Source organism: Ruditapes philippinarum, unplaced genomic scaffold (genome assembly GCF_026571515.1).
Source record: "Ruditapes philippinarum isolate M1 unplaced genomic scaffold, ASM2657151v2 ctg2035_1_1_1_1, whole genome shotgun sequence".
Taxonomy (NCBI): Eukaryota; Metazoa; Mollusca; class Bivalvia; order Venerida; family Veneridae; genus Ruditapes; species Ruditapes philippinarum.
In genome coordinates this window covers 17467-31665 of record NW_026864042.1, presented here as the reverse complement: position 1 = coordinate 31665, position 14199 = coordinate 17467, and the positions used below count along the sequence as shown (strand labels likewise).

General features: G+C 34.3%; 1 protein-coding gene across 1 annotated transcript in view; it reads left to right on the top strand.

The window, feature by feature from the left end:
* Positions 1 to 14199, top strand: part of LOC132724245 (tudor domain-containing protein 6-like) — a 109823-nt gene that overhangs the window by 80898 nt on the left and 14726 nt on the right. Inside the window, exons 24-32 of the mRNA XM_060709078.1 lie at positions 1639 to 1808; positions 2167 to 2266; positions 2695 to 3013; positions 3873 to 4053; positions 7712 to 7862; positions 10534 to 10743; positions 11720 to 11862; positions 12276 to 12421; positions 13584 to 13753. Coding sequence (XP_060565061.1) covers positions 1639 to 1808; positions 2167 to 2266; positions 2695 to 3013; positions 3873 to 4053; positions 7712 to 7862; positions 10534 to 10743; positions 11720 to 11862; positions 12276 to 12421; positions 13584 to 13753 — 1590 coding nt within the window. The remainder of the gene's footprint in view (positions 1 to 1638; positions 1809 to 2166; positions 2267 to 2694; positions 3014 to 3872; positions 4054 to 7711; positions 7863 to 10533; positions 10744 to 11719; positions 11863 to 12275; positions 12422 to 13583; positions 13754 to 14199) is intronic.

Sequence of the window (14199 nt, the reverse complement as noted above, 5' to 3'; positions counted from 1 at the left end):
AATATGTCAGGCAGGTTGTTTTGATAATTTCTAGGTCAAGTTCCAAGATGGGTTATCTCCGGTCAAAAATTAGGTCACAGGAGCTAAAAATAGATAAAGCTTGTTAACACTCTACTGGCTGCAGTTTTAATTCAAATATTCTGGAAATTTGTCAGGAAGGTTGTTTTGATGAATTCTAGCTCAAGTTTGAAGATGGGTCATATCCGGTAAAAAACTAGGTCACAGGAGCTAAAAATAGAAAAAGCTTGTTAACACTCTAGTGGCTGCAGTTTTGATACAAATATTCTGGAAATTTGACAGGAAGGTTGTTTTGATGATTTCTAGGTCAAGTTCGAAGATGGATCATCTGCGGTTAAAAACTAGGTCACAGGAGCTAAAAATAGAAAAAGCTTGTTAACACTCTAGTGGCTGCAGTTTTGATCCAAATATTCTGGAAATTTGTCAGGAAGGTTGTTTGATGATTTCTAGGTCAAGTTCGAAGATGGGTCAAGTCTGGTCAAAAACTAGGTCACAGGAGCTAAAAATGGTAAAAGCTTGTTAACACTCTACTGGCTGCAGTTTTGATCCAAATATTCTGGAAATTTGTCAGGAAGGTTGTTTTAATGATTTCTAAGTCAAGTTCGAAGATGGGTCATCTCCGGTCAAAAACTAGGTCACAGGAGCTAAAAATAGAAAAATCTTTATAACACTGTAGTGGCTCCGGTATTGATCCAAATATTCAGGAAATTTGTCAGAAAGGTTGTTTTGATAATTTCTAGGTCAAGTTTGAATATGGGTCGTCTCCAGTCAAAAATTAGGTTGCATTGCCCAAATATGGAAAACCTTTTTAACACACTAGAGGTCACATTTTTGACTCAAACTAGGTCACAGGAGCTAAAAATAGAAAAAGCTTGTTAACACTCTAGTGGCTGCAGTTTTGATCCAAATATTCTGGAAATTTGTCAGGAAGGTTGTTTGATGATTTCTAGGTCAAGTTCGAAGATGGGTCAAGTCTGGTCAAAAACTAGGTCACAGGAGCTAAAAATGGTAAAAGCTTGTTAACACTCTACTGGCTGCAGTTTTGATCCAAATATTCTGGAAATTTGTCAGGAAGGTTGTTTTAATGATTTCTAAGTCAAGTTCGAAGATGGGTCATCTCCGGTCAAAAACTAGGTCACAGGAGCTAAAAATAGAAAAATCTTTATAACACTGTAGTGGCTCCGGTATTGATCCAAATATTCAGGAAATTTGTCAGAAAGGTTGTTTTGATAATTTCTAGGTCAAGTTTGAATATGGGTCGTCTCCAGTCAAAAATTAGGTCGCATTGCCCAAATATGGAAAACCTTTTTAACACACTAGAGGTCACATTTTTGACTCAATTGTCATCAAACTTGGCCAGGATGCTTGTCTATGACATTGCTGGGATGTGGTTGATGGGTCAGCGGAGCGATCCAGGGCCATCATGGCCCTCTTGTTTTTACTTTAGTTATGTGATAAATAGGATATTAAAGTTATGTTTAATACTAAATTTATTGACCTTGTAAAACAAAATTATTCTCGCCAGAGGCTTGTATGATAATATGAGTTTGTTTAAATCTTTCAATAAATTTAGTTTTTGACTTTCACTCATTCAATATCCTCTCTTTATTTCTATTGCAGTATTTACATTATTGGTCAGAGAGTGTAACTATGAAGAAATTCTTCATGAAGGTCATTCAAGCAAATGTTGACCTTAGTGTTGTGCTTCGTGACCTTGACACGCAAGATAATTGTGACACTCTGAATGTGAAGGTCATTGAGGATGGCATAGCCAGAAGTGTTGGTCAATGGTCAGTGACATTTTATCTAAAAAATAATTTTTTGTTGTTCAGTACACTACCTTTTTAGGGATTTATATTTTGTTTGTTCCTGCGAAGTAATTGCTTAAGGGAGGTTAAATTTGTATGAAGTCTTGAAGACTTGATACTGTTGTAAAGAAGATATTTTGCCATACAGGGGGCCAAACTGCGTAGAATCCACTGTATATGACAAATTGAAATATGCTTGATACTGTGCTACCTGGAATAAAATTTATCACTAACATAACATTGATATTTGAACATGGAATTTTATGGAAATTAATATATTGAAAAACTGGAAGAAGATGTTTATATTGGTGGTAACAAGAATGTTTATCTATGGCGACAGGTCAGAACCGCAGAACATAACAGAGCTAGCAGAAGAGATGAGTGATGTTGTACCAAGACTGTCTTATCAAGCTGGAGGAGGTTCGTTCCCTGAACCATGTGTATGTATCCATGTCACTCCCATTTTATTTTTAAATCAATATTTTAAAAACCATAAAATTGTCTTTTCTAAAAGATTGTATCAATAAGATACGAAATGTTGAACATTAATGATATCAGTAACAATATCAACTCATGTTACTTTTTTATCTTCAATGAAAAAAATGGTGCACATATACTGTTAAAGTATTTTTTTGGATTTTTAAATTTTATCTTTCTGTACAATTGGTCAGTGTTATATACTCTATTGTTTAAACAAAATACTGTGCAATTATGTCTTGTGCTTACAACAATGAAAATTCTTTATTCTTTATTGAAAAACAAACAAAAAAAATCAACAAATATTTGTAAAGTCAAATAATTTTCTATATTTATATTTCTAAAAACCATTTATCATTTTAAAGTTCCTGATGAATATTCTGTATTTAAGGATCTTGGTCATCAGCCAGTTTATTGGAAGTCGAGAAATACGAGACCATCTAGGAGGTATGAGGAGATTGTCCTTACTCCCCCAAGTTCACCCGAGCGTACTGCTACATCAAAACAAAGTAGCTCTAAACGGAAATCAACTGATAAAAGTTTTCAGTCTGAAAAATCAACTGTTGCTCAGGCATTGTTACAGAGTAGTTCTTCCAGTCATAAAGATGGGCAAACAGAAACTCAAAGAAGTCCTGTCAAGAAATCAGCAAACTCTTCCCCATACAAACCAGGTGAAAGCCAGGAAAGAAAGGCAGAGAGTGATGTTTCAGGTGTGTTAAACAATTCTATAGTTGACTTTGAAAAAGAATAGGGTCAGTTTTGCAAAATTAGTAACTTTATTTCTTTTCTTTTTTTGCTAAGGTTTCTTTTCTATCTCTGTAACCATGACAAAAATTATAGATAGTGGTTGTTGTATCTTCCATCTCGCTTTCTTACTGTTTCTTGTCACGCACTCTTAATGTCTAAATATTTGATATATAGATTACAGTGATCTGAAACTTTGGATGGGGTTTAAAGGTTATTTTTGTTAAGGTCACTAAGGTTTGATTAAAAACAATTATTTTTCTTCTAGTTAAGCCATTATGTAAGAAGATTTCTTATGATATATGACTGGAATACTGTTTAAATCCTACAAAAAGTCTGAAATTACATGTATACATGTATATGCTGGTTTTTTGTCCATCAACACTTTTGTATGTGGAAATAAGTTTGAACAAATCAAGAGAAACATGTTAGAGGCATACATGTACATTTTCCTATTCCAACGATGTTAGATTTAAAGGAGCTGCACTGAGGTAAAAAAAAAATCCAAAAAAAATAAAATTTGATATTCTTGTATTATAGATTAAGTGATGGATTTAAAATGGAAAAATCTGCAAAAGATAAAGACATACTCAGAGTTAAATGATTTTTGGCCTTGTTTGAGTGAAAGAGTTATGTTGTGTTAATTTTACACAATGAAAATAATAATTCTTGAAAAACTGAGTGATTGAATGATCAGAAACTATTAGTTATGTCAGAAAACCTCAGTGGAGTCCCTTTAAGATTTCTGTTTCGTAAACTGAAAGAGACACATTATTTTATTTTGTCTGTAGTGATATTTTACATGTATCCTCATTTTCATTGAAGTTGAACCAAAGGTATCTCCTAGTATGAAGAGCAAGAGTGTTGCAGAGAAAGAAACTGGTGGAAAAAGAAGTAACGAGAAAGTAAAGGCAAAGAAGATAGAGCTTGAGGTGACAGTGTGCCATTTTGTATCCCCTTCAGAGTTCTACCTTCAACTTGTAAAATCCAAGGATGAGCTGGATCAGTAAGGAAAAATTAATTTTTGTCACAAGTTTCTAATTTGTTGTCTCCTACCCAGCAGAATTTGTATATTAATGGAATTGCTAATCTTCAAATTTGAAATGCCATTTAATGTAATGTATCAATATCAAGAGTATTATAATATTGAATTCCCTCACTGCTGATATTCCTTACTGCTGATATCCTTTACTGTTGATATCTCTTACTGCTGATATCCCTGACTGCTGATATTCCTTACTGTTGATATCCCTTACTACTGATATCCCTGACTGCTGATATTCCTTACTGTTGATATCCCTTACTGCTGATATCCCTTACTGATGATATCCCTTACTGCTAATATTCCTTACTGCTGATACCCCTTTCTGCTGATATTCCTTACTGTTGATATCCTTTACTGCAGCTATCCCTTACTGCAAATATCCCTTACTACTGATACCTTTTACAGTTGACATCCCTTACTGCTGATACCTTTTACAGTTGACATCCCTTACTGCTGATTCCCTTTACAGCTGACATCCCTTACTGCTGATACCCTTTACAGCTAACATCCCTTACTGCTGACATCTCTTACTGCTGACATCCCTTACTGCTGATACCCTTTACAGCTGACATCCCTTACTGCTGATATCAAGAGTATTATAATATTGAAAGCCCTCACTGTTGATATTCCTTACTGCTGATATCCTTTACTGTTGATATCCTTTACTGCTGATATCCCTTACTGCAAATATCCCTTACTGCTGATATTCCTTACTGCTGACATTCCTTACTGCTGATACCCTTTACAGTTGACAACTACGTACTGCTGATACCCTTTACAGCTGACATCCCTTACTCCTGAAACCATTAACAGCTGACATCCATCCCTTACTGCTGATACCCTTTACAGCTGACATCCCTTACTGCTGATACCCTTTACAGCTGACATCCCTTACTGCTGATACCCTTTACAGCTGACATCCCTTACTCCTGAAACCATTAACAGCTGATATCCCTTTGAGCTGATACCCTTTACAGCTGACATCCCTTACTGCTGATACCCTTTACAGCTGACATCCTTTACTGCTGATACCCTTTACATCTGACATCCCTTACTGCTGATACCCTTTACAGCTGACATCCCTTACTGCTGATACCCTTTACAGCTGACATCCCTTACTGCTGATACACTTTACTGCTGACATCCCTAACTGCTGATACCCTTTACATCTGACATCCCTAACTGTTGATACCCTTTACAGCTGACATCCCTTACTGCTGATACCCTTTACAGCTGACATCCCTTACTCCTGAAACCATTAACAGCTGATATCCCTTAGAGCTGATACCCTTTACATCTGACATCCCTTACTGCTGATACCCTTTACATCTGACATCCCTTACTGCTGATACCCTTTACAGCTGACATCCCTTACTGCTGATACACTTTAATGCTGGCATCCCTTACTGCTGATACCCTTTACATCTGACATCCCTTACTGTTGATACCCTTTACATCTGACATTCCTTACTGCTGATACCCTTTACAGCTGACATCCCTTACTGCTGATACCCTTTACAGCTGACATCCCTTAGAGCTGATACCCTTTACAGCTGACATCCCTTACTGTTGATACCCTTTACAGCTGACATCCTTTACTGCTGATACCCTTTACAGCTGATATCCCTTACTGCTGATACCCTTTACAGCTGACATCCGTTACTGCTGATACCCTTTACAGCTGACATCCCTTACTGCTGATACCCTTTATAGCTGACATCCCTTACTGTTGATACCCTTTACAGCTGACATCCCTTACTGCTGATACCCTTTACAACTGACATCCCTTACTGCTGATACCCTTTACAACTGACATCCCTTAGAGCTGATACCCTTTACAGCTGATATCCCTTACTGCTGATACCCTTTACAGCTGATATCCCTTACTACTGATATCATTTACTGCTGTGATCGGTTTATTTGTTATTGTCAGTCCGTCCGTCCATCCATCCGTCCGAATTTCGTTTCCAGAGTAGTTCTCTGCAACTACTGGCTGGAATTCAACGAAACTTTATGGGAATCATCAATATCAAGAGGAGATGCACATATCGTCAGCTTGTCCGGTCAGACCTGTTAACTCAGAGTTATGGCCCTTTATTAGTTATGTAGTATGCATATAGAGTAAAATTTCGTTTTCGGAGTAGTTCTCTGCAACTACTGGCTGGAATTCAACGAAACTTTATGGGAATCATCAATATCAAGAGGAGATGGGCATATTGTCAGCTTGTTCCGGTCAGACCCTTTGACTCAAGAGTTATGGCCCTTGATTAGTTATGTAGTATGCATATAGAGTAAAAATCGTTTCTGCACTACTTCTCTGCAACTACTGGCTGGAATTCAATGAAACTTTATGGGAATCTTCAATACCAAGAGGAGATGCGCATATCGTTGCCTTGTTCCGGTCAGACAGAGTTATGGCCCTTGATTAGTTATACAATATGCATATAGAGAAAAAATTGTTTCCGCGCTACTTCTCTGCAACTACTGGCTGGAATTCAACGAAACTTTATGGGAACCTTCAATACCAAGAGGAGATGTGCATATCATCGCCTTGTTCCGGTCAGACACTTAAACTCAGAGTTATGGCCCTTGATTAGTTATGCAGTATGCATATAGAGCAAAAATCTTTACCGCGCTACTTCTCTGCAACTACTGGCTTGAATTCAATGAAACTTTATGGGATACTAAGAGGAGATGTGCATATAGTTGCCTTGTTCCGGTCAGATACTTATAACTCAGATTTATGGCCCTTGATTAGTTATGTTGTATGCATACATCTCATTGGCATTTCCAGATATTACTATTTAACACAAAGTTATGGCTCTGTTATTGCCCTGAATATTTATCAAGTTCAAAGAATATTACTGTTTATGCCATGATAAATATATATATAAAGCCTCATGTTTTCAGTTGTTGTGTTAATAAAAACCAGTACTCGGCGGGGGATATAAATTCAACGAATTTGCTTGTTACCCCGTATTTATTTCTTACCAAGAATCAATCTGATAGTAATTATTTATTTTTCCAAGTATTGACTTGATGTCATGTATCAGTTTGTTACCAAGTACAAATTTGTTACCAAGTATTGATTTGATACCATTTATTACATGCTTTTCGGTGGTTTATAGAAATATATCAGTGATATAAAACTGGTAATTTCACTGTTTGAAACAGTGAAATTACCACTTTGATAATTTCACTGTTTTGAATTTAAGCCCCTTACGTTGTTTCAGTGTAATACCAGCGTGCACAGTACTGGGTACCAACTTAATGACGTGACGTCGTAAATGACGTCACGTTGTATTATTATTTGGCGCGCTTTTCATTCAGTATTAGGTTAAATGTCTTTTTAAAACGTTTCTTTGCATATAATAAAAAGAAAATTTGTTTAGTTTAGTGTAAGATCGAAATATATTTCACCTTGTGAACACCAAAAGTTCATATTTCACTCGTGGCTGCGCCACTCGTGAAATATTCCTTTTGGTGCTCACTCGGTGAAATATATTCCGATCTTACACTGAACTAAACAAATATCCTCTATGTATTGATGTGTTACCAAGTATTGATTTGTTACCAAGTATTGATTTGATACCATGTATTGATTTAAAATAACTTTCAGATTGATGTCAGATTTGAATGATACATACAGTAACAGTGTGGTGACTGTGGCTAATTGGTCAGCTGGTAATTATTGTGTGGCCTACTCCCCAACAACATGTAGATGGTATCGAGCAAAAATAACCAAGGTTATACAGAAAACTCTTGTTGAGGTAATTGTTGAACATTTCACATAATTGTTAAACAGTTCAGGTTTTGTTAAACATTTCATGAAATCACAGAATTCAGGTATATATTTTTATGTTTCTATATTTTGATTTGCTATATTTATCATATATCTTTATTTGCTATATTTATTCTATAGGTTAATTTGTAAAACTGAAACTGTTCTATTTAATTAAACGCCTATTTCTATATACATATTCAATGGCGTTGTACAAAAGGATAATAAAAGTATGTACATATAGATAAAAAAACAACACATATGCAGGGTTGTCATTAAGAGGCGGCAGGAGGCCAAAATGCCTGTCTCAAATGCATTATGGGCCGCCTCAAAACTAAGAAAACACTCTTTGTTATGCATGATAAAGACAGAAATGACCGCCTCAAGTTCAAAACAAACCTTCTGCAAAAAATGTTAATGACAACCCTGCATATGCATGGCAAATGAACTACAAAAAAATATGTTAAAGATATCAGCCGTGTAAAATATAAAGTATTAAAAACTTTAAAAAAAGAAAGAATAGTTATAAAAATAACAATAAAAAATAATTTAAAAGAAAATAAAAATTAATGGTTATTTCAGTAAAATTTCAAACACATTTCCACATCTCTTATCAGTTTACAGCCCAATCACAATCTTAAAACAATGCGTAAAAGTCTCTAAAATAGTAGGTTTTGACATTTTTCTTGAACATGTCCAAAGTCGAAGACTGTCTTATATACAGAGGCAATTTATTCCAGAGAGTTGGACCAACGGTACTAAAACTTCTGTCGTTAAATGTTTTCCTTTTGTTAAAGGGGACAGCAAAACAATAATCCATATTATCAACAGATCTGAGATTTGGTCTTTTTGTGACAGGCTTGTGTAACAGTTCTGTTAGATAAACCGGAGCATTGCCCATAAAACAGTTATACATTGTACATAGTATTTTAAAATTGATCCTAGCTTTAATTGGTAACCAATGCAGTTCCAACAAAGAGTCTTTGGAACTATCATATTTTCCGCGTTGCAAAACAAGTTTAGCGCACATATACTTATTCTATAGTTTAAATTGTAGTATTTATTCTATAGTTTAATTTGCTATATTTATTCTATAATATAATTTGCTATATTTATTCTATAGTTTTATTTGTTATATTTCTTCTACATTTTTATTTGCCAGATTTATTCTAAAGTTTCACATGTTGCAGTATATCAGAATGTTTGCATGTTTTATATTGCTAGGTTCACATGTTGTATTATATTGGTAGGTTCACATGTTGTATTATATTGGTAGGTTCACATATTTTATTTTATTGGTAGGTTCACTTGTTGTATGATATGGTAGGTTCACATGTTGTATGATATGGTAGGTTCACATGTTGTATTATATTGGTAGGTTCACATATTTTATTGGTAGGTTCACTTGTTGTATGATATGGTAGGTTCACATGTTGTATGATATGGTAGGTTCACATGTTGTATTATATTGGTAGGTTCACATGTATTATATTGGTAGGTTCACATGTTGTATTATATTGGTAGGTTCACATGTTGTATTAGATTGGTAGGTTCACATGTTGTATTATATTGGTATATTCACATGTTGTATTAGATTGGTAGGTTCAAATGTTGTATTATATTGGTAGGTTCACATGTTGTATTATATTGGTAGATTCACATGTTTTATATTGGTAGATTCACATGTTGTATTATATTGGTATATTCACATGTTGTATTATATTGGTAGGTTCACATGTTGTATTATATTGGTAGATTTACATACTGTGTTATATTGGTAGGTTCACATGTTGTATTATATTGGTAGGTTCACATGTTGTATTATATTGGTAGATTCACATGTTGTATTATGTTGGTAGATTCACCTGTTGTATTATATTGGTAGATTCACATGTTGTATTATATTGGTAGATTCACATGTTGTATTATATTGGTAGATTCACATGTTGTATTATATTGGTAGGTTCAAATGTTATATTATATTGGTAGGTTCACATGTTGTATTAGATTGGTAGGTTCACATGTTGTTTTAGATCGGTAGGTCTACATGTTGTATTATATTGGTAGGTTCACATATTTTATTATATCGGTAGGTTCACATGTATTATAGTAGTAGGTTCACATGCTGTATTAGATTGGTAGGTTCACATGTTGTATTATATTGGTAGGTTCACATGTATTTTATTTGTAGGTTCACATGTTGTATTATATTGGTAGGTTCACATGTTGTATTATATTGGTATATTCACATGTTGTTTTATATTGGTAGATTCACATGTTGTTTTATATTTGTAGATTCACATGTTGTTTTATATTGGTAGATTCACATGTTGTATTATATTTGTAGATTCACATGTTGTATTATATTGGTAGATTCACATGTTGTATTATATTGGTAGGTTCACATGTTGTTTTATATTGGTAGATTCACATGTATCATATTGGTAGATTCACATGTTGTTTTATATTTGTAGTTCACATGTTTTATATTTGTAGGTTCACATGTTGCAGTATATCAGAAGGATTACATGTTTTATATTTGTAGGTTCACATGTTTTATATTTGTAGGTTCACATGTTTTATATTTGTAGGTTCACATGTTTTATATTTGTAGGTTCACTTGTTTTATATTTGTAGGTTCACATGTTTTATATTTGTAGGTTCACATGTTGGATTATGGATTTTTTGAGGTAATTGCTATCAGTAATCTTCGTCCAGTGATGAAACAGTACAGGAAGAGTCGGGCTTTCATGTTCCCATGTCAACTGGCCGGGGTGATTCCTGCAGGCGGCATGAAGGAATGGTCAAAAACTGCGTGTGAGTTTATGGAATCAAACATTGTAAACAAGAAAATTTTCCTCAATCAAAGAGTAAGTTATTTATAAAATATTTTAGTGTTTAGAAATGAGTTTTTGTGATTGTATGATGTTTCGGTCTATCGTTTTCTACAATTTTGTTAAACAACATCAAGCCATATGGTAGATTTTAATATAACCACTTAAGAATGATCCATAGATAGTATTTAGTAAAAGGTATATAAATAAGTCAAGGCAAATAAAATATATATTATACTGAAACTTTCAATGGAGTTTCAGAAAATTTGAAAATGTACTGTCATGTGTACATTGAACTTTAACATGTTTGAAAAATGCAATATTACGATAGTAAATTTGTCTGTTTCACATGAAATTAAAGTTAATGTAGAGATAGCAAAAATGTTGTGTTGATAACATGTCACTCTAGACTAAAATAAATATTTAAAAAATATACTTTTCAAAAACAGCATCATGAATGTCAAACATCTTAAATACTGTATTAGATTTCTAGCCATTGCACAAGATAATTTTGAGATCAGATATTACCCAAACTCGGGGGTACCTTACGGGGTAAACCCGTTTAAATGTCCTCAGAAAATGAAAGAGTTATTTTGGCATGCAGCATTGCTTACTGATCCCTAAACAAAGATTCAAACCCCTTGTATAAAAATTGGAAAATCATGAAAGGAAAGTAATACAGTACCATGATATTTGAGTAGAATATTGTTTCACAAAAGGAAAGTTATACAGTAACATGATATTGGGTGTGACATAATATTGTGTAGAATATTGTATCAGGAAAGGAAAATCATACTGTGACATGATATTGAGTAGAATATTGTGTTACACTGCAACATGTTGTTTGAGCAGAACTTTGTATCATGAAAGAAAACTTATAATACTGTGACATGATATGTATGTAGAGGATTGAATCACGAGAGGAAAGTGACATTATAGCATTGGTTTGAGTAGAATATTGTAAAGTTATTAAACTGTGACATGGTATTTGTGATTGTTTATATAAAAACAGGGAAATCCGATGGATGGGAAGTTACAGTGTGATCTCGTGATTGAGGAGTATATTGATGAGACGGCTCTTGAACCAGGCAGAAAGACGTATCATTCTTTAATTGACAGGATTAAAGAGAAAGGCCTTGCTATACCAGTGCCAAAGTAAGTATATTATAGTTTATATGAGCCGTGTCACGACAAATCCAACATAATTGGTTTCTTCCCCTCTTGCAAATGTATTGTGTAATTTTTCCTCAAAATTAAGGACAGGGCTGCTTCCCCAACCTGTGAAAAAAAGCCCTGGGGCTTACAGGTGACATCGTTAACATTGAAAATTTATTTTTTGGTAGTTTTTATTTTTTGTGATGTGATTTAATATAGGGTAAAATGAAGTTTATATTAAATAATGAACAGCCCTTGTCAATTTCCACACAATTAACATACAATTTTATGTGAAAATCTAACTTAATAATAAACGTACAAAATGTCTGAAAATCTAATAGGTGAACTGAACTAACGTAGGGCATATTTGGTGAAGAAAATTACTGTTCTCATGATATGTTCTGTTTACACAGGAAACATGGTGAAGTGAATGAGAAACAGACAGTGTTTCCAGTATGTTACTATAAAAAGGCAGAGGCTGAAGTTAAAACGGGAGATAAAGTGATGCCAGTATATGTTGACTATGAAGGTGTAATACACTGTTACACCATGGAAGGAGGTAAGCTAAATGTTGGATTTTGTAAGAATAAATAAAAAAAATTTATGTTAACTTTTAAAGTGCTGGAACCGAAGGCGTTAAGACTTTGCCACCAGTATAGAGCCAGGCCAGTCTGCACATCCATGCAGTCTGACCAGGCTCTATACTGTTGGCTGACATTTAAAATACTCAGCATGTTTAGGGTTAAGGATGGATTCTACATCATCCTGACACTGGTAAGCATTGAGGATTCATTATTATCTTTCAAGATTAACCTTGTGGATGAAATTTTATTTAGATACCACATGGGTAGAATCTTTGACCACAAGAGTTTTGTTTTTAGCTCGACGTTTAGAAGAATAAGGATAGCTATTGTAATCAATGTCACCATAACACTTTGGTTAAGTTTTTGTGTGTAAGTCGATGGTTTCAAAACTACAGAAGGGAATGAGTTGAAACTTCACACACTTACTTGAGAGCATTACAGAAGGTCACAATTCAAGGTCCATAACACTAACATGGGTTGTGACAGTATTTTTGCCCGTTTTTGAACTAAAAAAAATTCAACATTATCCAGGTTCTTACCAGTGGACGAGCTTGCTGTATTGACAGCTTTTGTTAGAAAAAATGTATAGTTTATCATAAATCTAAAATAGTAACATTGTTTTTATGTAGCTGCATATAGTCAAATAGCTTGAAACTGACATTGTAGAATACTTTGATGAAATGGGTACATTTAGATAAAGATTTGTATATTCCAGAATGTCCATATTTTATATTCACAGTGTTGTAATTTTGATCTATTTATTAATTAATACTACTACAGGATTTTGTCTATGATATGGGTTTAATTTTTGTCAAGAATCATGTATATAACATGTAAGATGTATACAATCTATATAACATGATACCATTCTTGTTATCTCCCTTTGAACTGGCTCTATTTGGTATAAATGATAACATTATAACCTCTATAAAGCAAAGATTTCCACTATATTTTACCTTTGTAGAGCAACACCTGTTAGCTTCAACAACCAAATTATTTTGTCACCAAAGGGTGTTGGTCTACAGATGTTATCCTGTATATCACTGTGATAAAACTTTTAGTTACGTGAGTAGTGTGTGTGCCTGTTTGTATATAGCTTGGAAATATTGTATAAAGATATTCTCATTCATATTCCAGATGATATATTTCAAAATATGTGTGACATTTTACACCGGAAGTTTGCTAACAGTGAGCCGTCAGGTCCAGAGCAGACGTACGAGAAGGGTCAAGCGTGCGCTGCATTCTATGAGAAAGATGGACAATGGCACCGAGCCACTGTACTAGAGACTGAACCCACTAGAGCTAAGGTAAATAGATGCTAAAAGTAGTTTTGACGTATCTATAGTTGTACAAAAAATAGCTGCACCCTCACTTTTTCTCTCTTGTTAAATTGGACATGCCAAAACATTCTGGTAGGGTGTCCATGGCTGAGTGGTTAAGGTCATTAAATGTTTGAATTCATTCATGTAAGGAAGCTATCCAGCCAGCTTACAGAACATCAGTGGTTCTACTCGGGTGCCTGCTCCTGTCTGATATAATGCGCCACGGAGTGGCACGTGATGTTTCCCTCCAAAAGTTAAACTTGAAAGTCCACAAAATGACAATTACAGTGTTGGTGCAGAGTTAAACTCAACAAAATTTAATAGACATGCCGAACAAGCTTAGTAATGGTGTCAGTCAAATTTCTAGTTATATTTACAAAAATAATCAAGTTTAGATTAATCATTCAAGCAAAAAAATTAAATCAGTGAAT